Here is a 27,973-nt window from a genome sequence, read left to right as displayed (position 1 = left end):
GGCCGCCTGCAGCGGAGCGCGTGAACTTAACCACTCGGCCATGGGGCCAGCCTCCCCATAATGGTTTTATTCAATACCCTATAGCTAGAAGAGCAGAGAATGAAGGCAGCATTCAACACTGAAGTGTACTTTGTTTCTGATAATTTTTGGCTATTTAAAGAGTCTAAATGTATGGGAACACAGGTTATATAATCTCTTTTCTCCCTCTCACTCGTTATTGTCATAAGACTAAAGCATACTTGTGGGTACCAACTGGCTCTTCCTTAACTTCCACCATTTTGACTAAAAAGTGCCTATCCTCTCCTTTGCAGTGCAAGAAATTAGGGATTTTTGGTTTGGATGCAAGACAGAAATTGCAGCAGTGCTGGGTGAGGACAGAGGCAGTGGTGTTGATTGCATTAACCACTATGACAGCTAGAAGAGAGTCTTAGCCTTGCTTGAGAACATGGGAATTTTCAATGTTGACAATTTTCTAGAGAGAAATAGGAATACCTTTTGAGGCATTCATTACTTATTGAGTGTCTGCTCTTCTCACTCCAGAGTTATAAATATGATTAAGACATAGTTCAGCTCTCAAGACACACACAATTTAGTGGGCATGATAGACATGTAAATGCACAACTATAATGCAGGGCTGTAAGCATCATAATAAAGGTAAGTGAAGGGTGCAGTGGGAGCAATGAGAAGGAGGCATATCATTCTCCAACTCTAGAACAGAAGGGGAAAAAGAAGTGAAGACTTTTCCCCAGTGGAGATGACCCTGGTGATCTATGGTGATTACACATCTCTATCACCAGCAGTTTTAGAAATGAAGGACAATTACATAAAAAGAAGACTATAACAATTTATCATAAGGAGTATTTAGCTTAAATTTATTTGTTTATCTCTATAATAGAGTCCCTATAACACAAAAACCTAGATATATGTTACGTAACTACTATAAAATAGATACTTAAAAATATTATGTTAGGACTGATGCATTTATCCATAATCTAGTTAAATACTAATGGCTATTTTTTTTTGTATGGAGTTTTATAAGAAAAAAAAATCTTTCAAGGGAATTAAAATTAGAAAGAGACTCTTTTACCCTCATAAAACTAAACCTGTAACAGATTTTAAAGCATATACACTATTACCTCAATTCTTCTCATGGTGAAAAGCCATTCCTATGACAATAAAAACAAACGTCAGAATTGTCTCCACTGGGCATCTTTTCTGGCAATCTTCAAAACGGCACTGAGGATTAAACGAGTGCACTGACTGGTTAATTCTCTCTCACTCTTAGCCCTTGCCCTTTGAGGTCACAGCACTGACATATTTATAAAGAACTGTGGGAAAGTCGGCAACACCCCTGCTTGCTTGCTACCTGTTTTGTGGGCAAGGGGATGACTTCAGTTTGTGCAAACTACTGGTTTGAGTATTAGAGTCGCTCAAAAGATACTGAATGATATTCTTGCTCCCAGAATAGAAAGTCAATCCCGATCCATCAGTGGTGGGCTTTGTCCAGGGCATTGTGCTGCTGATAAGTAGCACAGTTTGCTGGATGTGATGTGTTATAAAAATGTGTGTGTGTCGGGGGTACCCAGTGACCATTTCTTTATTGCCACATCTCTGAAAACACAGAAGGCTTTCAACAGCATGGAAAACAATTCATACCAAAGGGAGCCTTTATTTTGGGCCTACGTTGCACAAATTAAGCTCTTTGGTTTAATTTCCTCAGTTGCCACAGCTTGAAATGGCTATCCTTTGTCTTTTTTTTTTTTAAATTATAATCAAGGTTGCCATCTATGCTTTCTATAAACTGGAATTCTAATCATAACATATAACAATGTTACAGTTGAGGAATTCCATGGGGTCCACAAAAACACAAAGCAATGTATTTTGGAGACATCTTCTAATCCTTCCCCATTACTGAAGAGGGGTTTTGACCTTAGCCTTTTTCATCAACTGACTTAAACATATTTTAAACATCTGATTGGTAGAATTACACTGACTGACACTCTTCACCAGATTCCCACTGGGTCTGAGTAATAATAATAGGGCTTCTCTTTTCTCACTAAATCAACAAGCAGGTTTCATTGTGGCAGGAAAATTGACCCCCTAGAGTTGTGGCTCTCAGTCGATGAGATCTAATAAATCATTTTTCATATTGAAGATTTTGTAATGCCCTCCTTACTATTCTGAAATAAAACAAAATTAACCCATACGTGGTTTCAAAACTTAGTATAAGGCCTTAATGGCATTATAAGGGATGACTAAATAGAAAGGTATTTGTAATAAAACCATGTGTTGATTTATTCAACAAATATTTGTTGAGTGCCTACAGGTGCCAGGCCATATGAACAAAAAAAGGAAAAGCCCCTGCTCTCTTGGAGTTGACTTGTAGTGGGAAGGGAGGAGAAAGAGAACAAATATTGAACATAATTAATAAGCAGATAACATTGTCTGTTAGAGAGTGATACATGTTAACGGAAAACAGAAAAAAAATATAACAGGATAAAGAGTTTGAAGAGTGTTGGGGAGGGGCACAGTATATCAGTTTAATTAGGGTGGTCCAGTAGCCCTCACTGAGAAGTTGAGGTCTGAGAGAACTGAAGGAACTGAAGCAGTTGTCGAGTGGACATCTGGAGAAAAGCGTTCCGGGCAGGGTGAAGAGCTAGAGCAAAAGGCTGGTGTGCTTAGGGACCCTGACGCGGGCATGGTGAGCAACGGGAAGAAGAGTAGAGCATGTCAGAGGAGCAATGGGGAACCACATCATGAAGCACCTTGGAGGCAATCCTCAGGTCTTTGGTGTTTACTGTGTAAAATGGCAGCATTTGTAAGGCTTGAGTAAATAATACATATTTCAGGATGCTATCTAGGCTTAGATAATCATGCAACAGATTTTAAACTTGTATCAATGTCTGTATTTGGTCATGCAGGACACGGGACACTTTTCACTATTTAAGATTGTCTAATGCCTTGTAAGACAATCAACATCCCCAACTCCCAGCCACCAAACACCAGTAGCGCTCCCCAACCATTGTGACAACTAAATTCCCCCACAAATCTCTAAAATACCCAAGGGTGTAATACTTTCCTCCCCCACACTGCCCCACAGCAACAATTCTTAAACATTTTGGTCTTAGGAACTCTTAGAAATTATGGAGGATCTACCACTTTTGTTTACATGGGTTACGGCAATCAAAATTTACCATTTTAGAAACTAAAAATAAAAACATGTAAAACTATTTATTTTTCTTTCAAAAATAACAAAAATAGATCCATGGCACATTAACATCAGAATGATCAAACATTATGTAGCCTTTGAAGAAGTCCATTGTACACTCATGAGAGAATGACAGTGAAAAAGGCAAATAACATTTTCGTATTGTTATGAAAATAGTTTTGACTTCAGAGATCCCTGAAAGGGTCTTGGGGATCCCCAGAGGGTCCTGGGCCACACTTTGAGGACCATGACTGACAGCAATGGAAAAAAAGCTCAACGTATACATGAGTTTATTTCCCTTGGGATCTAGAACTAGATGCAAAAGAATATTTATAGTTTCTGTGTAACTAGATGCATTCCTGAGTCCAGAAGTGAACTGTCTTGGTATGTGCTGGGAAGCTCAAAATTTATGACAGACCAACAGGAAATAAAACAAGACAGATAAGAAACTGGAAAAGAAATAAAAGGGACACTATGGGATCTATAAAATGAGGAGAGGCTATGAAGAAATTATGCCCAAGCTTTTAAGAGTTTAGATAAATTATGGTAAACACATTAAAAGACTTTATTTTCAATTAATATTTAATATAGAAACTATATGCAAGTGACTTGTTACAAGATTAGAAATAGAAAAGTTGTTTGGTCTAAAATGAGTACATATAAAAATATATTATAACCTCCTTTGTTTTTGCAAGCCCTCATAGAGACTTTAGGACCTCCAGTAAATATATATTCAATTAGACTCTTCACAGAAAAGCATGAGGTTTCACATAATCTTCCCTATACGTAAATTAACCAGCTGAAGAGATGTTTTTGCAGTGAAACAAAATTCTTTAGACTAAAAAAAATTAAGTGCTGTGTTAGGTGATTAGTCCTTTTTATACTCTTAGGCTATAAAACTGAAAACTGTCATGTGTCCAGTCTTGTCTTTAGAATAATATCTTTGTTTCTTTACTTCTCTTCTACAAAGTATCTACACATTCAGGAGTCTGTTATTCATCTTGGCACCTACTGCAGGATCTCAGATTCTGAGGGCTGGGAAAGAAGCCTTGGAGGCCAAGTTCAAAAGCTCATCTAGGCATCTAGCACTTGAACCCTCTCTGCAACCAGGCGGTCACATAGGCTCTGCTTCAACAGTTCCAGTGATGGGGAAATCACCACCTCCACAGGAATATTCTGGTCTATTTTTGGCAATTATAATTTTTGGGAAATACTTCTTCAACATTGCACACAAAATTATGTCTCTGTAGCTTTTATCTATGCTATGATTTGCCCTCTGCAGTAATTTTTAAGTTTAAATGAAATAATGGGTCTAAAGTGGGGGCACAGCATCTGTCACTTAGAGAGTTCTTACGAATGTCTGATACTTGCCCTCCTGCACTGGAGAGTGTAGATGGCCTGCTGAGCATCTATTCAAACTACTTTCTAGTGCCTCTTCCTGAATTTTGACCTCAAAGGACAAAGTGACATTTCTGGACTCCCTTGCAGCTAGGGTTGCAGGAGTGATTTGGGTTGCACCAGTCAGATGTACTTGCCTAAGATTTGACGTTAGAACTCAGTTAACTGAGAGCATGTGGAGTCCACTTTGCTGCTGTAGACTGCAAGCAGGAAGAGTGGAAGCCGTTGTCACAGTGTTTTCCCAACCCAATAATGTAGACACATTACTTAACCTCTCCACATCTCAGTTTTCTAATTTGTAAAGTGGGGATAACAACAGCACCTAATTAGATTGTTGTGAGATTAATTGTGCTAACCCTGTACCAAGCTCAGACTAGTGTCTGACACATGATAAAGGCACAATAAATGTTGCCACTATTATTGCTAATATCATTTTCCATGAGCTATTTTCAATGGAATTGATTTTAAAATGCCAGATATCCCAATTGAGAATATATTCTGGTTAGTTTGTCAATGTCCTTCTTTAAAGAGTAGCTTCCAAAACTGAATTCATATGCCATATGTCTGACAAGTCCAGAGGAGAGTATCATTCTCAACATTTTCCTTTTATTCAATGTAACAAAGTTGATGTATGTATAATTCACTCTCATGGGGCTTGAATTCAATTCAAACCCTAAAATCTTTTCTATATTTTCTGCTCTTAAAGCAAGACAACACTGTTTTGTACTCAGGTAAGACTTTTTATTCATACTTTTTAATGTTCATCTTGTTGAGCTAAGCCTATTATTTCAGTCTGTTAATTATATATATATATATAAGTAATTATATACATTTTATATATATTATCCATATTATAAGGTTAGATATATAAATACATACAAATTGTATGCATATATTGATCTCATATAAAATGAATTAACTATTCTTTCTAGCAAGTTTGATAAGGAAGCAGTCAATTATCTCCTCAAAGTCATCAGCAAATAGGTTGAATAGTTAGACCAAGGACCAAATCCTGTTTTCCTCTACTTGGCACGCCCATTGATACCAATCCTTTAATATAATCACCATTTGGGTTTAATCCTTTAGTCACTTATGAGTCTAACCATACTATCATATAACTCAAATATTCCTGTGATAAGATTTTTTTTTAAAAAAAGCCTAGTTAAATCCAAACACTTTCTGAAGAATTTCCACAATCCATTGTTCCAGAAAATGCATTGCTTATTTACACAACTATATCCTCATGTACCAAAATATAAATAATGGTTTAATGTTAAACAATGATTCTAGCAACTGAAAGCATTTCTTCAAGCACTGGGCAAAATCCTAGAGCTAGCCCTCCAAGCCAAGTCGGCAATTCTCTATTTCTTTACTCAAAGGATCATTCTGTAATCTCAGTTCCACAGCACTCAATTAATTACTTTATAGTATTTCTCTTCCCCTCATTTCCCATTGATAGTGGGACCACCACTTTCTCAGCCCATAGTCCTTCACCTCTAGAGCATATCAAACCCAATTATTAAGCTCTTTTGTCATCCCACCTATTCTTCCAGAGCAGTGTCTTCTAACCATGTGACCTGCATATGAATCACACACGATTTCTGTAATTCCCTGTAAAACACTAGTTCAGACTCAGGCCTTACCAGCCTTTGTGTTAAATTATTATTTTAATTCCTCTTTTCACAAATATTTGATATTAACTGTTCGGTTTTAGAGGAACATTAATGTATTTCTATAATTAGAATATGATTTAGTTTTTTAAAAGATGCAATTACTAAAAGGAGACAACTTCTATTTCTATGTGAGATATGATGACATAAAAGAATGAAGAGCAATGATTTGCTTTCTTTCCTAGTGATGCCTTTGTTTGTTTAGTCTCATTCTTAAGGAAGAGATTTATATAGTAGAAGACATTGAACATGTACCTGTGTAATACTGTTTTCTAACTAGGCATATTATAATAATAATAATGTCAGGTGATGGATATTTTTGATGTATTACAAATTGGATCAAATTTCTTCTCAAAGCATATTATCTGCTTAATAGTCTTCTACAAGCTTAATTATTAAAAAGCAAATAGGGCCAACATTAAGTTATATATGGAAATAAAGAATACTTGACTTGGGAAATTTCCAATACATTTTGTGTAAGACTTTGGTTTTATGGTTCAAGAATTTTAAGATTATAAGAATGTAAGATTATAATTGTAAGATTTTAAGATAGTGAAAGGTTAAAAATTAAGAATGACATCCACACATAACCCCCTTTTATTTGGTAAGTTATTTTACCCTTGATAATTTACAAATACGAAGGAGTTCCCTTATATTTTATATATACTTTCAATGGAGAGTTTAAAGGATATATATTTCCTCTTCTTCCAATGTAGGTTTTAAATAATGATCGTAAAATCTAAGGCTGCATTTATCAGATACCATCAGTGTTATTAAGTGTGATGATGGCCATTAAAGGCAATTACTATTAAAAATTCAAACTGCTACAATTCTATCAAAGAAGCAACATAGCTACTTTTCCAGTAGAGCTATTGTATTCTGAGGGCCACTCAAGCAACAACTGCAAATATCTTATGCAATTCGCTTGAGTAACCCACAAAAAGTTAATTTTTTAAATGGATAATATCTTGTCAATGTTATATATATGTGCTTGGCATTTCTCCAACTGTATATAAAAGTTTCAAAGAACAGATTCGCCTTTTTCAGTACAGCTACCTTTTCATTTTCTTTCTCTGAATAGACCCATAATGTTCAGGGAAAATACCAAGAATAATAAATCCAAATCTCTCTATAAAATATACCTTCATGACACACTCATGCTGGAAATCACAGGAACCAATAAAAATGCAGGCAGTCGACTGATAATGAGGTCAGAAATACAAATAAATTTACTTTTAATGAAGACTGGAGGCACAGTAATCAAAGTGTTAAAATTCATTTCATGCATATCTCATTTGCTTCTTAGCTGATATTTACCACGCAATTCTGTGAGAAAGTAGAGGCCTAAGATGCTCCAGATAAATGGCTCAATTAATTGTACAGAGGTAGACCTCTTTGAGCTGAGCCCGAGCTGTGAGCTCTTTATTAAAAGCACTATTCTGTAGCCCATAACCTTGTTCCTTGACTCCTCTCTGGTTTCCAATTTAAACAAGTCCCCATGCGGCCTGCTCTAAAGGGCTTTGTCTCCCTGTCATTGTTAAGAGAGCTGAGGCATCCTGGAAGTGTGAAATCAGACCTCATGAGTTGAACGGTTCCCCAGGGAACGCCGGACTGCGCAGAAGGTCAAAGTCATGGGCCGGACCATCTAAAAGTGTCTGATCGCCGGTCTGTGACACAGCAAGTTGCAGTGGAGGGGTGGGGGGGCTAGACTGAAGAGGACTGAAATTGAACACATCTTAATTAAAGCCCACAGACAGCAAAACAAAATGTTTTCTAGGCAGCCTGTCAAATGGGGCTTAAATTTAGCTCTGCTAATGAATCTGAGCTGCTAACTGTTATTTCTTAAGATAATAAGACTCTCACGGAAGCTGATAAAAAAACTGTAGCATGTCTTTTTCTGCTGTTTTGTTACTTAAATATTTTCCAACAATGAAGACAGTTTTCCTAAAGAAAAACATGGGAAAAGTCTATGCAAATAAAGGGGTAGTAAACATCTCTCTTAATAACTAGTAGGTTTGCAGACTATGGGGCTGGTGAGTTGCAAGTCTTTATGCTGAGCCTTGTTTTAGAAAACGATATGCTCATTTAATGGGACTATCTCAGTGACAGATTATGTTAATTGTAAAATTCTCTCCCTCTTTTCCTTTTTCTCTCCCTCTCCGTCTATTGTTTCCTGAAAGAGATGGTGCATTAATTTGAGAGATCAGTTCACCTGGGATGGAGTTTTATATTAGTGTACCTTTTAATACAGTGAAAAGGTGGGGCAGCTTTTGAAAGGATGTCACACTTTTCCCAAATCACTGTTTCTGAAACTGAGTGGCTGGTGTCCCTGGGGAGGCTGTGACCTCTTCCTAGGGAGCTCAAAAAAAAAAAAACCCAACCCAGGGGAAAATGAAGGGGAGGGGCCGAGGAGAAGAACCCTTTTCTCTTTCTTCTCTAAGAACTTGAAAGAACCAATAGGCCAGGTCTAAATACTCTGCAAAGAAAGCCTCACTCAATATAGAAGACTTTAAATGTTCTGTTGAAAGCAGAAATTAGGCCCCATCCAAGAAAAAGAATAATTAGAAGCTAGAAAAGACAAAATTCCCACATGAACTGTTTCCCATTACCAAAAAGAAATTTTTTTCCCCTCACTGGTCTTTCTCTCCTCACAATCTGTCCAGTTTTAAGGAACACTTGATTCAGTGGTAGAGCGAATCTTCCCCAGTGAACACAGGGCCAGACATCTCTAGATTTTGCTTTGATGGTGCAGAGAGGCATTAACCTTTTCATGGGTTAGCTGAAAGGTAAGTAAGTTGTACTGCGCAGTATTTTTCAACTATCGAACTTTTTCCCTCATGAAGAGTTTAGCTGACCAACTTTGAAAACCAGAGTACCACTTTCTCAGGCTGTGAAAGGCTGCCCACAATTTGACTGAAATTTCAATCCACTCTTGTGCTTTGCTCAATGCATGTGTATGTGTGGGAGTTGTAAATTGAGGCCTTAACCACCAGAGTTAATCTCTTTTTAAAATCTGTATTAACCTTAATGATTTGAAGTGCACTGTCCAACACTGGGCTATTGAGACTGAAGAAAAAACTACCCTCGACTATCAACAGTTTATTAGGGGCTTAACTGAAGTGACCTACTGTAGTAGTGTTCAGCTGAACAAGGCTATAGGCTTTTTGTCGAAAGGGAAAGAATTGAGGGTTTCATTAAAAAGTAATTTGTGCTTTATACTCACTCATTCAAAGAGAGTCTCAATTGCTCTTTATTCACACAGAGTTAATACAGTATCACAATGTTTCACAATGAATGTGTTGTAACAAAAGAAAAATTTTACATTTTGAAAGGAAAAAATTCTTTGTAACTGTAGTAAGATTGATGGCTACTTAAAAGATTATAGAATCTTCTTCTTGTGTTCATGTTAAATGATGGAATATTGCAATTTAAAATTTTTTGCTTAAATTAGGGAAGTTTAACTTTATGTTTGGATCACTAAAAATATTTTAAAATTAGATTAAAGTTGGTCAAATATAAGTTTGTCTCGTTAAACTTGTCTAGAAAAAAAGTGTTCTGAAGCCAATCAAGCATCTTATTGTCATAGCCTCATTTATACCAGGTCAGAAAATATTCTTTGCTTAGCACAGAGAGTTATCGGTGATTTTAAAATTTCCCTTCTCCATCCGTAACACTCCTAAATGGATGCTAACTTGAGTAGTTGAAGACAGTACTATTTATTCAATTTCCTTTTTTCAAACTGTTGCTTAATGTCTTGTAGAGCTTCACTATGATTATCCACTGAGATGTATAACATATTTTTTAAAGTTCTTTGAACAAGTAGGAGACAAAGACTACAAGAAGCTTATTTGTGTCCCAAATTTAATGATAAAGACTAGGAAGGATTAGTGTACATATAAATATTTATCCTTTTCAGAAGTAAAGATTATTTTAAAAATTGGTAGTATATTCAGACATTTCTGACTTAAATATATGGTCCTCAGTTTCTGCCACCATCACAAATGTCATAAAGACCACAAAAGGTCCAAGAGTGAGCAAGGTCAAAGACTGAATTATCCTCTTGCACCTGAATAGTTCAACATCTCTCTTGTTCAATTCAGAGCACATTAGATTATAAGGGCAGTGTGGAATGAGGAATCATTAGATTTATATCCCTAAAACTGGAGGGAAAAAATGGAAAATCTGTTATTTAGTAGTCCCCCAATTAAAGTTCATTTTATCAAATCAAAATTGTTTTATTGAATCCCTAGGGAAAAGGCTATCGTTATTCACATTAATTTACATAAACCATTAGCAAAGAAATATATCTATTTTTTCCAGCTTTGAAAGAACATATACTTTAGCTTCCATAGTGGTATATAGGCCAAGTGGGTTAACATAGTTTGCATATTCATGAAGTTTTAAAAACAATGACACCTTCTCTCCAAGAGAGACAAACTTATATAACTGCACTCAACTTGTGTAATGGGTAGGTATCTAAGCTTTTGAAGTAAATGGGACTTGAAGTTTTCTATGAGAAATCGTTGTGCCCACTATAAATGTCCCGTGACAGTTCTTAGTCCTTAGGTGCCCTCTGAGATACTGATTATTTAGGTTTTTCTCCCTGTCTTGAGATGTTTTCAGCCTAACACTGGGTGCTCCCCTTCCCTACAGAAAAGCCCAAAGAAAAGTGAAGCTGTCTCCCATGACAGTGAATTTCACTGCTGTGATTTCCTGAATCTACTTGCTGTTGGGAAGCAGGGGCTAGGCATAACCTCTGTAGCGTAAAAGCAATACTGTGTCGCTAGTCCAGTCTTTAATGTCCAAAGTGAACAAAAAAAGAGCAGTTAGTCAATCATTCACATTGACTGGTAGTTCTAATAATAAATGCAGCTTAATAAAAAAAAAAAGAGAAATTTTCATGCCCAGATTAATTTGATTAGAACCACACCAGAAATAAAAAAGAAAGTAAACTTAACCTTCACTAATTGTTTAGTACAAGGAGCGAAGACAGCACACAAGCAAAAAGATTACAAATTACCCGGTATGTTCAGGTATGCCTATTTTGAAAGAATATTCAACAGTTGTTACTATCTTCTAGGTTACAAATGAGTTGGTAATTACCTCTTTAAAAAAAACTGTAAGCTCTCAACATTTTTATTTTTGTCATACAATAAATAGTCATGTGATACTATGCAAATTTTAAAAATATTGTCATTTTGGAGCAGATATCTACTATTTTAGTTTTAAGGCATGTGATCTTTTAATTTAGTTTTGATTCTGTTTAATGAATTAAAGAAGGGTACCAGTGATCATGTAATGCATTTGCAAGCCCTTAGATGGTAGAAAAAGTACATTTCTCCCCTTCAAAGTTACCTTTTTCGGGTCAACTTCCCAAACATTTACAATGGTAAGCATATTTTCCCAAATATTGAGTAGATACTTTCTTTCAGGAACAGTGAAATTTGCACAAAAATTGGTCAAGTTGGTCCTATTTACTATCCATCTTGAGATGGAAAATTTAAGGAATGGAACAAACATCTCCCAAATCCTTATGAAATTAAACAATAAAAGAATGATCACATAGTTGCAAATTCAAAACGATGATTTAATTCTGGAAATTGATGAAATAACTACCCTCAGCCAATTAAGTAATATGTTGTAGAAACAGCAATATTCAAATCAGGAAGCTTTACGAGACAAGACTAATTTTGGTGTTTTTACAGGCCTATTTCTTGGCTTAAAAAATTTAGAACAATCTAGATACTTAGTTTAGATCCTGAATTATCTCTGGAACGTGTTAAGGAATTTAGACAACTAAGGAATTGGATCAGCAACCCAAATATCAAGAGTTCATGCCAAGTAATTGAGTATCATGCATCTAAACTTTTCTGTGAACGATGCAACGGATTTCACGCATGTTTGAATTACAAGTGTTGATACTATGATATCATCGGAGGAAAACTTATACTGTCTGAGAGAAGACATAGCATTACTTCAAAATGCCAAAATGATGAAATCTGGAAGAAATATTCCCACTATGTTTGCTGAACCTTGGAGAAGGCAACAATTCAAAGTTATTTTACTTTTTTTTATTGTTTATTTTTAATATATCACCTTTCTTTTAAAAAGCAGACACAGTAGAAAAATGAGGTGGTTGGTAAATCTTTGTAAGATCAAACTTTTGTAAATATGTAAACATAAATGAAACTTTGTATTTACATTACATATTTTGATGATCCAGTCAGATAAAACGCAGGGTTAGATCATTAAATGGTCTAGATCTCACATGCGGCTTGATATATATATGCGATAGGAGAATTGCATCATTTCTTACCTGTGACATCAGCGACCATTAACCCTTCTGCTCTGATTACTTTCACCTGGAGAAATCCCACATCTTTCAGGTTGTGGAATATCCGCAATGGGCTCTGAAAGACCCCAACATCAGTGTTAGACAAGAAAGGTCCCAGAGGGTCTCAAAGAATGTGCTGAGAAATACTAAGTTTCACGGTTGATCTCAGGATGCTGCCTAAGTGATTCAAAGGGATGGCTCTGGTTCTTCAACACAAATTACCCTTTCACCGTCATGAATGTACACATACACAGACACACACATTTATGTAGATAGTTGTTGCTATATTAGTAGGTTTTTTGAAAGAATTAAAAATACTACATTTCTTCTCCATAAATAATTATCAGTAGATTGTGAACAATAAATAATAGAATAGGATATGTCTGCTTTCTTCCTTCAATTTCCTTTACCAAAGGACTCCAAGAAATCTTTCATATGTGAGTAGGATGGTTTGGAGACTAATAATTCTTAATATCGAATCTTAAGTTACTGGCTATGTCATGTACTTCAGACATTAGGAGTAAGAAAGTCAACATTAATTAACTATTTTTTCTGCTATTTTCTTCTTGGTGAGTTTTGGAAATTGCATGTGCTAGATGAGGGTTACAATATCGAAAGACTATTTTCTAATATTTAATTTAAAAGACTTATGAATTTCCATAAACCTTTTAGGTAAAAGACACATAATATTCTAAAATGAATCAAATTGATCGCTAAAAATAAATTCAAAAGTGATGAGTAATTTTTCTTAAATTTTATTTGCCATTATAGTATGTATAGAAGTAGCAGTATAGAAATTTTGATAGAAGAACCAGATCCAAAAGATGAAACCTATTTAATTTCATAAATTAATAATGGTAGCAATTTAATAAGCGTAGGACCTCCAGGAATTAAAAGAGGGATACCGATACAATAATTTGGAACTCTAATTAATGAGCACAAATAATTAGAGAGTAAAATGAACCTATGGAATAGTGATATGCATTTGTTTATTTACACTTCATAACATTTTTCTTATGACAAGATCAGCATTTCTACTCAGTAAATCAAAGGCACTTCTTTTTCATAATCTTTAAAGTGCTTTAAGACCAAGGACATATACTTTTGCATAATAAAGTTATTTATTAAAATGTTACTAGAGTAAGAGAACATTCCTATCCTTGTATTAACAATGTGAGAATACTGACAGGTCAAAGCTCACTGTGATATTAACTTTATCAGTCCCGTGTGACTAATCATTGTTTACACTGAAGCTATGACCTTGGTATATTGAGAGGAGGAAATTCAGATAGATGTGTAAGTTCATAGCCTAACTTTTAAAAAGAAGTGTTTAGCACAAGGACTAACTCTTAATCTTTCATTGTTTTTAAACAGTTGTTTATCACTAAAAATCTGTTTAAACTATCCAGATGACAGGGTTCAGTAAAAATGCATTTTTCTTTCCATTTAAAGTCCTATAAATTAAGGGTTTAACAGTGGGCACTTCAGACAGCAGTATTATAATTCAGAGGTTTGTAAGTACGTTGTCTTTCTAGTGTAGTAACATCGGGTTTGGGAAGCTACTTCTTATCTCAGAGCTTACTGAGTATTTTAAACCAGCTACGTCTCCTATCCTAAGGATGGAGAAGAGTTTTATCAAAAGATTCCTGTCCTTTAATTTTCAGGAGCAATTTAAACGAAGTTTCATTGTGACTAAAGTAAATATCACCACTCCTCAGGTTTGAGAATCGTTTCATACTGGTAACCTCATTGCACAGACGTATGGCTTCTGGTGCTTCAGCTCTGATGTTCTGCTTCCCATTTGGAGGGGTAATTATTGTTTGAAGGTTTCATTTCCTCAAGTCAGCTGACACTCAGTAATTTACTGCAAACTTCAACTGTTTAGGCCAGTGACACATCGATTATAATACGAACTCCAAAAAAAGCAAAAAACTTAAATATATCAGTTTAAAAATATAACTTTAAGTAATGCTTCATCAAAAAGTATTCCTGCCTTGTTATTTACGGTTATTTTAGAAAGCCTCAAAACCTAGATGGCTTCTGAAGCCAGAAATTTCCATAGCAGAGGAATCTATGATTTGCTGTGAATCCTTTCAGCCCTCAATAGATGGGAAAAGATTGAAATGCTCTGGAGAGGAGTCCTCTTTATTTTTTTAATGAAAGGCTGTATAATATATTTTCTCTATGGCTGCAGCAGCTGTCAGGGAGAGCATCTCAGTTCAGCTCTATTACGGGAGAGGCAATACCCCATCCTATGGCATCGAGATGCTCTGAGGGGCCAGAGCTGATTGACAGCTTGTCACCGTGACGTCTTATTCCATCTCTGTTATGGAGAAAATTAATGTCACACCACCAGCCTTATGACTCGCTGTCATCTTAGAACCGCTCACCTTTTATCAATGCTCTAAATAACATTTCAAGCCCATCGTCTCACGGTGGACAATCCGGTCAAGGGACATTAAATCAGATGACTGTGAAATGTCATAATAAAAATGGAATGCTAACAACTTCTTCTCTAAACTAGCTCCTCTGGTTTTTAAACTGTGACAAGGGGGAGCAAGGGTTCAGCACACCCATTCTGAAAAGGTCATACAATCGCTCTTGGTCTACTACCCATTACTACCCGCCCCCTATTGACCTTCCCCGCTTTCCTCCCCCCAAAAGAAGAAAAAAAAGAAAAATGGAATTAGCCATCTTTTCAGAATGTGGTGATCAAATAATGGCTCACACAGTAATGTCTGTTGAATTTGTGGGGCTCCAAGGCTTCGCAGTGAACAGCTGAATGGCAGCAATGGAGCCTTTTCAGGGCTCTCTCATATGAGAGCAGGGCACTTCAGTCACTTTCCTCGCCACGGCCAGTGCCAGATCAAATTCTTAAGTTTAACCTAAACTTTAAAAACTACACATGTCCTCACAGGAAAATATATAAATAATTCTCCACATAACCTCTTTTATATATTTCTCCAAAACAAGAAGTATTTCAGACATGATACAGCATTCATTTATTTCATAATCTGTATAATAAAAAGGAAACACGCTGACCTAAAATACAGGTCTGTGTCCCTGTATTGATATGAGTAATTATAACATATGTGCTATGTTGCATACAGTAGCTTCTTAGCACATACATCCCTTGAGGGAGATAGAAGCCTATGCTTGAAATTTAGGTCTAAAAACAAGAATATTTAAACATGGTTCACTTTTTAATATATTGAGCAGAATACAATCTGAGAATTAGCTGGGACACTCACATAATATTTTACATTGTGTTGAAATAATAATTAATATTTGAAAGAAGGTGTGGAAATAAATATTCAAATTCTGAAGGGAAATGGCTGATTTAAGGAAGCCCATCCAGCAAAAAGAAAAAAAAAAAAAAAATCAATAATAGTTGGATTATTTCTAATTACCTAGCCTGCAGTATCATTGTAATATATGGGATAGTATCAAATATTAATCCATCAAATACAGTGTTATAATACCTAGAAAAATTTTTATATTAATGTATCCATTAATTCCCTTAAAATAGTTTTAATTCATGAGGCTCACTTCTGGTAACAGGAGGATATGTTTTGGTGGGTACCAAAATGTGAAATAATCTTCATAATTGCAATTAGATATTAGAAATGCCACATAATACCTTAGACTCTTAGGTGGTTAAAAATATATATACTATTTAGCCTTGCTAAGTCACCTCTATTAAACTGTTTATGATAACACCATTGGTGGATGAGTTGTACAAGCATTAGCAGACAGCTGATTCAGTGGAGATAGCCAGAATAAATTTGCTGAAGCGCACATCCTGCTAATCTGTTTGAAGAATATTGTAGAGCATTAGTACCAGCACTTCATGTTATCTGCACAGCCTGATAAGGTACATCTTTATTAAATTCAGTTATTGAAAGGATGTCAGTCAGCAAATAGGAATATTTTTAAATCTAAAAAAAAAATTAAGCAGTTCTTTGTTATTCAGAGTTTGGTTTCACGGCTGAGTATCTAGAGGACCTTCTAAACACCTGGCAGCATTGTACAATACAAGCTTTGTAATTTTAAGTGGAAAAGCTTTTTTCCCAGCTTCATGGGTACTGAGGCATTCACTTTTTCGAGCCTCCATTGAGAGAATGGTGGAGTAAGAGCTCCCCTCTCTGTTGATGCAAGAAAACTACATGGTGGGAAATGCATAGTGTGAGGATGCTGGGAAATAGGTAGATTCGGTTGTGAATATTTTGGTTTGGTAAAATTTGAGAAGGCTACTTATTTTAGCGACTCACTATTCCACCCTATCACTTTACATTTGATCAAAAGGTAAGGCGGTTTCCTTTTAACTTTATTTCACATTCAATCAAAAAAATTAAAGGAATAAAGTGAGACTTTTCTAGGCAGTTGAAAATAAAAATTACTTTTGTGAATACCCTCTAGTTACCAAGCTACTATTCAATGTAAGTGCCATTAACTCCATTTCAAAGTTGGAAAGACAAAGAAATCTCAATCGCAATGACAAAGATTCAATGAATTAATTTTAAAGTAATTTTCCTTTATGAGAAGTTTCCCTGCATGATAATTCTGCTGCATGATAAAATCATCGAGGAGAATCTCAGAATCTAGATCTTGCTCTGGAAGAGACTCTAGAAGAGTCCAGGCGTCTTGACATCTGTAGGTAATGCAGAGCTTCTGCAGAGATATGCGTGGCATCTGCATCTGCCCAGCTTTCTGCTTCTGCTGATTCACCTGTCAGCTGTTCAGATATACTTCTGTCACTCCAGGTAAATTATTTACAAGCTCATCTAGTCACACATGACCCCGAAGGAGGAGGGTTACATACTTACATATCTCTTTAATATTTCCTCCCGTTCTTTCTGGTCCTCCAGGGAGCTGACGGAGAGGTCAGAGATACTGACCGTGGCCGAAGCTGTCAGGGTGACCAGCAGAACCAGGCGTCCCTCACCCTCTTCCAGCTGCAACTCCAACTTGTGTGTCTGTTCCCTACTGAGGGCCGACAGGTCAACCTGGCACCTAGAAACAAATGTTTTGAATTAGCAAGTGGCTTTTTTTTTTTTTTGTCACATCAAACCGTGGAAGTGCAGACTACTCAGAGCTATGTGAAAAAGAAATCAATAGAAATACTGTTTGGACCACTGGAAGAATATATGTTTCCTGTCAGCTGACTTTCTTCACAAAATTCAGACAGAATAATTCACATTATTTTGAATTGCTTATTTCCTATGAGATATAAAGAAGGAGTTTATCTAATCTGATTACTACCCATCGTCACCATATTCATAAATCGGCAGAGATTTCCAATCCCTAGATGGCCTAGGTCAGTGGGGCTCTGCTTACAGAAAGACTAATGTGCGCTTTCTAGAGAAGCAAACTGCTGAGAATCTGAATTTTTGTGACACTTTGAAAACAATGGGTATTTTTCCCTCATTCATAAATGTTATCAAGCAGTGAAGAGAGTAGGTACTAGGGAGATGCCGTAAGTTTTACATTTTTAAAACCCACCAATTTATTCATAAAACACTGCATACATCTAAATAAAAACCAACAAATCTTCTGACAACATTATAGCTCAAGTGTTACATACCAGAGTTGTCCTGAGAGAGGTTTTGATAGGCCACTCTCTCAGAGCCCAACACCTCACAAACTCTTTTCATAAAAATGTCAATTGATTTGGAAGAGACAGCTACTGTGGTAACTAGAAGGCCAATAAGCTGAGAGAAAAGGGGCGGATCTGAATAAAAGGCATTTAAAACAGGAAGTAGCCAATTATGAAAATAAATGAGGTAACATCTCATCAACAGGGTGGTCAGCTAACAGGGAAAGATTCAAGTTTTGCTCCTTTTTATTCTTCACTCTTTTTGTTTATTGTTTTGCTTTTGAATTATACTCCTATGAGTAGGACCTCAATGCTTATAGTGGGGTTCAAACATCTCTTTAGTGTGTGATTTTAGAAATGGAACTAAAGTCTGACATTTACATTTTAATTTTGCCTATCAAAAATGACATGAGAGATGGCCAGGACTAGAAACAATTGTGAAGAAGAGGAATATAGATGCCAGAAATGAAAAAGAAAGGAAACACCCTGGTCAGTGATAGAAAGTCTGTGTGCGCTAAATGCTAACTAATGGGAGAGCAGGAAATTAGGGTCTATACTAACTCTGGAAAACATTTTCCCAAAGTTAGATGTATGTCCAATAACCTCATTGTTTCTGCAAACACAACATCCATCCCAAAATACTCTCATCCTGACTCCTCAAACGCTAAAGGATGAGAAAACATATCAAATGCCTTATCTAATAGTCTAATTTTAATTGGAATTAAGTTCTCATTAGTAACACCTGGAACAAATTGAGGGAAAACAAAGCCATAGTGAAAAATCAACCAGTCAAATATATTCCCTAATAAAAAGGAAAAACGTGAATATGATTTTCTACAGATCTTTCCAGCATCTGGCACAGTGCCTAGCCTGTACTTTGTTGAATGTGAATGAATCTTTGGACTAGGTTGGGAGTACGACACTAAAGAAATGAACGGGGGTTACAATTCAGACAGTACTGTTAGTTGGATAAAGTTGGAACCAAGAAGGTTCTTTCACTCACTTTGATGACGCATTTCCCAGTCCGGTCCTTGCCTTTGTCTTTTGTACGACACTGCCTCACTCTTAGAACGCTAAAACATGTTGAACCCTGCTGGAGAATTTCCTTCTATTCCTATTACCATTTTGCACTAGTCACGTAAAGGTTAGTCTACTCCTCATTTACGTTAGTCATTGCATTTAACGCTTTAGAGACGGGGAAGGTACTCTACAGATGATCTGGTCCAGCAATTCCAAACTGGCAACTTTCGTCTCTACTCTGGTCCATTGATTTGTTGTTTTTGCTTGTATTGCTAAAAAAAGTTTCAGATTTAAATAATTTTAAAAACAAGCAAATGTCCTCTGAGTTAGTTACTGTCCCCAATACTGTCTATTATTTACAGCTGGCCTATTTCACTCAATTCTGTACCTGGTTCCAACAGGCATAAAGATCTGTGATCCTCACAATCTCCTCAATTTGCCAATAAGAAAACTGAGGGCTGGAGAAGTTACGTGAGTGAAAGGAGATATACAGTTAGTTATTAGTAGGGCCAGGACCTGAACTTGGGACTCTGGAATGCAAGTTAGAGGCTTTTTCCTTCACCAGTTTGTCATCAAGTAGTCGTGAATCCCAGGAGGAAGTGTGTGCTGTTTGCAGTGGTTCTTAAACTGAATAATATCTGGACTTGTTTTTAACAGAAAGGATTATCTCAGTTTTCAAGTATAGAATTATGTTATTTTTATGCTTTTAATATATATGTATAAATAAACTAGGGAAGAAGGCTGTAAATTATTGCTCTGATAAGATGATAAACTAAGAAAACTTTAAAAATTGAATTTTAAAAACCAACAAACTAATAAAATTTAAATTAACACTATAAATCTACTGAGAAGATAATGCTTTTTTGCTGCAACTAAATTTTCAGTATTGGGTATACTCATAGAAATAGCCTCAGGTCCTGTCCCATACTTAATGTTTCAGAATTTTGACTTTACTAATTCTAATGTAGAAAATACCTATTGATACAAATGTTTTGGACAAGAGAATATTAAAGACTTCAAGCTTCCTTTTGCTAGTTAAGTTTATTCAGATCTCCTATTCATCTAAAAACTCTGCTCAGGAGTAATCCTCAGATGGCATTTTAAATGAAATGTCACCTGATAACTAAGAAAATTTTCTTGTTAATTTGAGGATAAAGTTAGTATCACTGATATCTGCATTAAATGGGTACCAAATCAAATTACTGGTGGAATTTGGTAGAGAAAAAGCCTTCACTATCCATTTGCTGCTGTTGAATAAATAGGTAAACAAATGGAACTGCTGCAAAACAGCCTACTGCAAAGTGAATTCAGTACTAATCGCTATGAGCCAGTGCTATGATTTGAAAGTTTGTACGTCCCTCAACTGCATATATTGAAACCTAATGGCCAATGTGATGGTATTAAGAAGTAAGGACTTTGAGAGGTGATTAGGTCATGAGGGTGGAGCCCTCATGAATGGGATTAGTGCCCTCATAAAAGAGGTCCCAGAGAGATCCCTCACCCCTTCTGCCATGTGAAGACACAAAGAAAAGATGGCAATCCATGAAGCAGGAAACCAGACACTGAATCGGCTGGCATCTTGATCTTGGACTTCCCAGCCTCCAGAACTGTGAGAAATAAATGTCTGTGGTTTGTAAGCCACCCAGTCTATGATACTCTGTTATAGCAGCCTGACAGGCAGATTCACTTGTATCTGGCTTGCCTGTACTGTCATGTCCTGAACAAAGGAAGGATTCACTATAATTTGGGTATAGAAGTAGTATGTAGTCACCCAGATGGTTCAAAATAGGCATAAAATTAATGATTTTATATTGATATCAAAATGAAAATGCAAAATTTTTAAAATATTGAAGCAAATTCATAAACTCCAAAATACATTCACAGGAAGCAGAGCCCAGGGTTGAGAGTCAGATTCCCCTGGGTCTAGCCCTCCATCTGTCACTAATTAGTCGTGTGACCTTTTCCAAGACAACGTATCCTCTTGAATTCCAGTTTTATTGTCTGCATTATGAAGTAATTGAACTAGATGGACTTAAAATTCTCAAAAACCCAAAGTCCATAATTTGTTATAACTTTATCCATGTTTACACTTGTTTGCATCTTCCTTTCTTTGCAATTCCACAACCAAAAACAAAGAGAACAAATTGATCTTAACAGGCAATATTATTCCTCAGATGTATTACTAACACCCAACCCCCAAGAAAGTCTGAATGTTGGTGCCAGAAGGCAGATAATCTAATTCAAATTGTCTCCCAAGGAGCACTAGGGGTGCCCTAAATGTCACCATGGGGGGTGAAAAAAAAATGGAGTGTGGACTGTCCTCTTTAGTTCAAAGAACAGCTCCTTTTACATCTGTTTTATATTGGGGTTCCACAAGTACGGTTTGAAAACTTATTGGACACATCTTATACACTCTCTAATGTCTCCTGGAGCCATGGTCTTCTAGGTTCTCAGCCGCCTGCTTTGCCTCAACTTCGACTTTGGCTGTACTTTCCCAAGGGGCTGCTCTTCATCCCTCCCCCATGACCAATCGGTTGTGCCTGGGCCCTCATAGGTCTTCCACTAGGACTGGCTGAACTTTCATTTGCCCCAAAGGCCTGCACTCCCCTTACCTGCCACTGTGCATCTAGGCTAACTGACACATGCCCCAAGTTTCTGGCTTCTAAGGCTACTTCTGCACTTGGATGAAAACCACACTGTACAGTATGGGATCTGGCTCCATGATCAACTGCCAAAGATGCTGCATGAAGTAAGGCAGAAGTTGTCCCTTTGGGATAAACTTAAATCGATGGAATAGGAGATGGGAAAATAACTCCCTACGCCTTCCTCCCTTTCACAAACTGTTCCAAAGCATCACTCTTCATATTGCCTGTCCACATGAGGCCAAGTTGGTGCACCTGCCGGGCAACCAGCTGTGTCTCTGAAAACAGGAAACAGTGGCCAGCCCAGTAACACATCATCTTGCATTTCTTCCTAGTCTTCTCTGCCTCATATTCTTTCTTTCTTACTCTGAGTGCCTTGGATTGTACCTCCCAGTAAAGTACCAGCACTTAATCTTAACCTCAAACTCTGTTTCCTAGGGAACCTGGGCTAAGGCAAAAACCGTTGATACAATTCAATTCCCTCAGTTACAGATGTCTAAAACCCAAACCTGACCATGGACCTCCTCTGGCTTCCTACTACCTATGAAATTTCCTTAGCAAGGCAGTGGTGCCCTCCATGGCCTACCATTAGCTTATATGTCACTCACCAACTCACACTTACTACTTAAGTCATTCCAGACAGATTGTACTTCTCCCACCATCCATGCTAGGGCTCACCTGTTTCTTTGTGATTGGACAAGGCAACACTGCTGCCTGAGATGATGTACCTACCTATCTTTGCTCGGTTAATATTTACTAATTCTCATTGAAATAACCTGCAGTTGTCTTTCTCTGTCAATATCCTGAGATGCCTCAAGGGTAGGCACCTAGCACAGCATCTGGAATATAGTTGGTGCTCTATAAGTATTAAAGTACTTACGGACAAGAAGACAGAGGTTCAAAGAGGCCAAAAATTTACCCATGGTGACAGTGGCAGAGCCAGGACTGGCATGTAATGTGATCATTCTACCACTCCTATATTGTCTCCGTGGACAGTGGTTTGATTTCTTTCCAACACTCATTTCATTCACTCATTAATTAGTTAATTCACCAGCTATTTATTAAGTGCCTTATGTATCAGGCCTCTGTTAGATTTTGGGGATTCAGCCCTTTCTAAGCCTAGTTTCTCAGATTATTGCCAGGACTACCACAGACACAGTGTGTTCCTTTGAACAAAGTTATTTGGCTTGGGAGTCCATGGCAAGAGGTTCAGAACACCGAAGTTTTAATCAAGCTCAATTACTCTTTAGTATTGTGAGATTAAGCAAGTTATTTAGACTACTTGTGCATCAGCTTTCCTCCTTTATCAAATGGAAATTTTAAAGAACTGTCTCTTCTCTTTACATAGAGTTGGAAGAATACAGCAATAATAGATGAAAAAGTATTTTGAAAAGTTGAAAGTGCTATGTAAATATAGTATGTAGTTTTATTATCACATATACTTTGGTTTGATATTGGAAAATTTAAAAACTTACTATCTGTGGTAAACCCAACTCATCAATCGGTCAACAGAAGAGTCAAAACAGACTCAAAACTGAAGGAGATTTCAGAGCTACTTTCTTTCATTTCACAAATGGGGCTACTGAGGCTCAGAGAAATTAAGTGATGACAAGAACTCAAAGCACATTTCCCAACTTCCGTATCAAAGCTTGAAGTTCTTTGCACTTTTAAAAGATTATATGCATTTATTTAGCCACGTGAAAGGAATATGTCACATTTATTTGGTGATATTTTCTCCTAGGAGTTCAAAGAGAAAAATTTCAGTATTCTTCTCACCTTTTTTCTCCCCTGCCTTTCCACCTGCCATGCCTGAACAAGAGACCAATGGTATTTCCACCTAGCTGAAACAGTCTTGGCATTGGCACCATCGATGTATACGTGTGTTTACGTGAGTATGCTGGGGTGCAGGAAGTAAATGTTAGGACCATTTGGATGTTTTTAAACTTAAAAATAGGACAGGAATCAAGCTTTCTAAATATTCAATATATGCATTAGCACAGATGGCCCATCCATCAGTTATGGCACACATGGCCTGCAAGTATTTTGAGGGAAGAGGAAAGATACATAATGTGGAGTGGGTGACAGTGGCCCCCATACTTGCTGCCTTGCTCTCACTGACTTGCTGTTCATATACGCCCTATTAAGTGGATTTACGGATTATATAATCTAGTTTTAACTGAACTAATCCTCACAAAATGGACAATTGGCTTTAACAGATCCCAGTAAAGAAACTGTGGATTGAAGATAATGCTAATTGAACAAGCACAAGTGAAGAGAATGATAAACAAGAATATGCAGAGCTGACACTTCTCCTCCTAGCTGAGCTCTATGTCAGCCACATTCTGATTTACAAGCTGGTAGTGGTATAATCTGATCTAGCAAGAATTCAGCCAAAACAATCCAAAATTGTCAAGAAGAATATTTGCAATAGAAACTTATGTCTACTGTCTTTAACAATGAACTTCTAAGTGCATATTGTGTCTTGAAGTATTAGCTAGTGATATTATGAGGCCATCATGATTAGCAAGACATTTAAAAGTGCAGCCTTCAGAATAGGAAGACAAGCCTCTATAGAATGTCTTTTGTGGGGATAATTTTTAAAAACACATATTTTACATAATTATAACCAAATTTAAAATAAAATTATGAATGCTTTTGTGAGTTCTTAATATATGAGAAATTTATATTGGTAAAACTAATGAGATATATTATAAAATCTTCTACGATAAATCTATATAATACATAATTCCTTGGACTCTTTGCATTTTAAAGAATTCAATATGTAACCCTAAAGTGTTTTCAAGTTTTGTGATTACGCAGAAGTTTTTACACCATCTCTGACATTACAAAATGCTAATGCTGTTATTACCTTTCTGTTGTCAGAAGTTGTCACTGTTCAACTGTCTTTGGGGAGATTCCTTTATCAGAGTGTCCTTCTGCAAACTTGTGAAATTTCCCATTCATTGACTTGAAGGCAAATGATTTAATATACACATGGTGGTGCACAGAAGTGTCTTTGGAAAATTTGCCCATCATATAAGAAATATTGAAGTGAGTACAAACTTACTAAGATAATCTTTAGAAGAAAAAATAGTAACTCATGAAAGAAAATGGATTAAAATCTTATATTTGGCTTACGTTGATTTGTGAAAAACTAAGAGAAGACTGGATGACACACTCCATTTTTACTTAAATATTGTCTATCTTCCTAATGAAATATTTCACACATTCCTTAGTAGGAAATAATGGTGAATATAGTGATTTCATTTAAAACTCTCTTCAGTTTAGGATTTCCTGACTAGCTCTCTTTGTGCTTTTAAATTAATAATGCAGCAAGATGGCTCCTGCTCTTACTTATGTAGGAAGTAAAAGACTCGTAGTACTGGTATCAGACAAAGAAACACTGAAAATCAGAACCTGTAGAATGTCAAATACTCAAATGCGTTGGCCTTCAACCTTAAGAAAACATTAATTTGGTTACTATCCAGTGTCAAAGGCTGTTTCCCCATCTGCCCCACCCCATCTGAACACACATACATGCGAATCTATGCATCCCATACACACTCTCATCATTAAACACAGAGTTGTAGATTTATTTTTATGATTGTAGAATTTGAAGGTATTTGTTCTTTGTCCAGAACTTGCCCATTTGAAACAGGTTTTTCTTATCATATATCATTAATAAAAATTTTGTTGAAATAGAGCTCTTTACTCAAGCTTATACCTGTAGCATTTTGCTGTCATGGGCAGCCTCGGCCCTGATAACAATGCGACGAATAAACCCAGCAGCAATTCACCAACCTAAAATATATGTACCCCAAATCAACGCCACTTTAAAGATAAACAAGCATTTTGCACACTAATAAATAATGCTATAAATCTTGCTATATTGGATTGCAAATTACTCCAACTGAATAAAATCGCTTGACACGGGATTTACTTATTCTGCACGTTCATAAAAACAACTTGTTCTCTGACAGCACTCATTCTTGGCAATTTACCGCAGCTGTCAGCAGCCAATTTGTTCAGATTACTGCTCTGCATAAAAGTGTAACAATCATGAGGATTTATTAGCTGATTATCGTAAAGGTGGCAGTCCGTCTTGCCTGCCAAAATGCAGGTGATCAGAAAGTTAAATAATTACACGCAGATTAATATTATTTCACCTTCACTTGAAATTTGCAGTTCAGCAACAGGTGAAATTTGTTGTTCCAAACTGCAGTCTGGTGGACACCACCCAAGTTGGTTCACTGACTACTTGGCAACTTGTTGAGCACTTAGTGGCTTCAGAACATACTGAAAACAAGACTGAGGTGGAAGGAGCATGGACTTTAGAGTTAGGAGTCCTGGATCTGAGTCTCAGATAAATCACCCCAGTCTCATACCAGCTGAGCAACCTCTACACCTCCTTATGCCTCACTTTTTGCATCTGCAAAATTGGCATGATAGGCATCACCATTTTTATCCCCTAATGCTGAGCTAATGTATGTAATAGTGCCTGATAAGTTCTAATGCATTATTATTACTGTTTCTTTCCATTCATGGTAAATTTACTTTTGTTTAAAATTTAACCACCAAATGGCATTAACTCCCTAGAGATCATAATAATGAAAAAGTTATGATATAAGTATCTTGGTGAATACATGGGCTATTTTTTTTTCAAATACAATAATTCAGTATTTTTAAAATATAAAGATCACTCAGATACCTTTATGCTTTAAGTCATTAATTCTCCTCTTTTGAATTATATACAAATATCTTTCCTCAATTATACTGAAACTTTGTACCTTCTACTAAGGCTTCTTGTTCTAAGAGCCTTTGCGTTAACACTTGGTGTCAAATTTTGTATTTATTTAGAGAAGGAAGAACCATAATTTCTAGTATTAAATCAAGCTTCAGGTATTTAAAAAATCCAGCAAATATTTACTGAGCACCTGTTACATGGCAGATACTTTTCTAGGCATTGAGGATGTCCCAAAGAACAAAACACTCAAAAACTCCTGCCGCCATGGTGAAGGGAAATAAACAATAACATAAGTAAGTGAAATGCAGCAGATGCCAAATGGTGATTACATTAACGGAGAAAAACATAGCAGGATGGGGAAAGCGAACATCAAGAAAAGAGGATTTCCATTTTGAATAAGGTTGGTATGGATGCTCCCTGACCTGACATTTGTGCACAGGCCTAAAGAAGGTAAAGAAGAAGGTGGGTGGACGCCTGAAGAAAGAGTGTCACAGAAGGAGGGAAAGGTCCTGCGGTGGGAGAGTGCCTGCTGTGCTTGAGGAACAGCAAAGAAGCTGGAACAGTGTGGAGAGAGGGAGGGACAGGAGAGCAGTATTTCAGGGCAGAGGGGTCACCAGGCCAGATCAGGAAGGCATTATAAGCCACTGAAAGGACTTTGGTTTTACCCACATTAAGATGGAAAAAATTGAAGGGCTCTGAGTAGAGGAGTTGAATTGTTTTATTAATATTGTGTGGAAGGAAGAACAGGAGGCTCTGGCTATGGTCCACATGAAAGCTGAGGATGACTTCAATCAGAATCACAATGATCCAGATGATGAGAAGAGTGAATTCTGATTATATTTTGAAGGAAAACTGAGCTGGTTGCTGACGAATTTGATGAGAGTGAGAGAAAGAAAGGAATCAAAAAGTACTAAGATTTTTGCTTTTAGCAACAAACAAAGGAGAATCCCGAAGGAAGAGCAGATGTTGGGCGCTGGGAGTCAGAAGTTTGGCTTTGACCTACTAAATAGGAGAGGCCTCTTAGACATTCAGGCGGTGACATGAAGGAGGTAGCTGGATATGGGAATCTGAAGCTCAGAGAAGAGTTATGGCATGGAGCTGTATGTTCATCATTGCCCATCTTAGATGGCTTGGAAAGCACAAGAGAAGATGAAGTCAGCATGGGAGCAGCTGTGGACAGAGAAGATACACAAGGAGTGAGCTCTGAGCTTCTCCAGAACTAAAACAGGAGGCAGATGAAGAGAAATCTGCAAAAGAGACCAAGAAAGAGCATAAGATGAGGTAAAAGGAAAACAAAGAATCTGGTGTCTTGGAAACCAAGTAAAAAAACTTGTTTTAAGGCAAAAAAGCAATCAGCCAAG

At 36.7% G+C, this 27,973-nt stretch overlaps 1 protein-coding gene across 29 annotated transcripts in view; it reads right to left on the bottom strand.

Moving 5' to 3' along the window:
• The window catches only part of MCTP1 (multiple C2 and transmembrane domain containing 1), a 499,995-nt gene that overhangs the window by 158,512 nt on the left and 313,510 nt on the right, over nt 1–27,973 (bottom strand). For all 29 annotated transcript variants that reach the window (XM_023617967.2, XM_023617972.2, XM_023617969.2 and 26 more), the window contains 2 exons: nt 17,437–17,623; nt 12,593–12,686 (listed from right to left, as the gene is read on the bottom strand). In XM_023617967.2, coding sequence (XP_023473735.1) covers nt 12,593–12,686; nt 17,437–17,623 — 281 coding nt within the window. The remainder of the gene's footprint in view (nt 1–12,592; nt 12,687–17,436; nt 17,624–27,973) is intronic.

Source organism: Equus caballus, chromosome 14, assembly GCF_041296265.1.
Source record: "Equus caballus isolate H_3958 breed thoroughbred chromosome 14, TB-T2T, whole genome shotgun sequence".
In the NCBI taxonomy this organism is placed as follows: Eukaryota; Metazoa; Chordata; class Mammalia; order Perissodactyla; family Equidae; genus Equus; species Equus caballus.
This window is presented reverse-complemented; position numbering and strand designations above follow the sequence as displayed.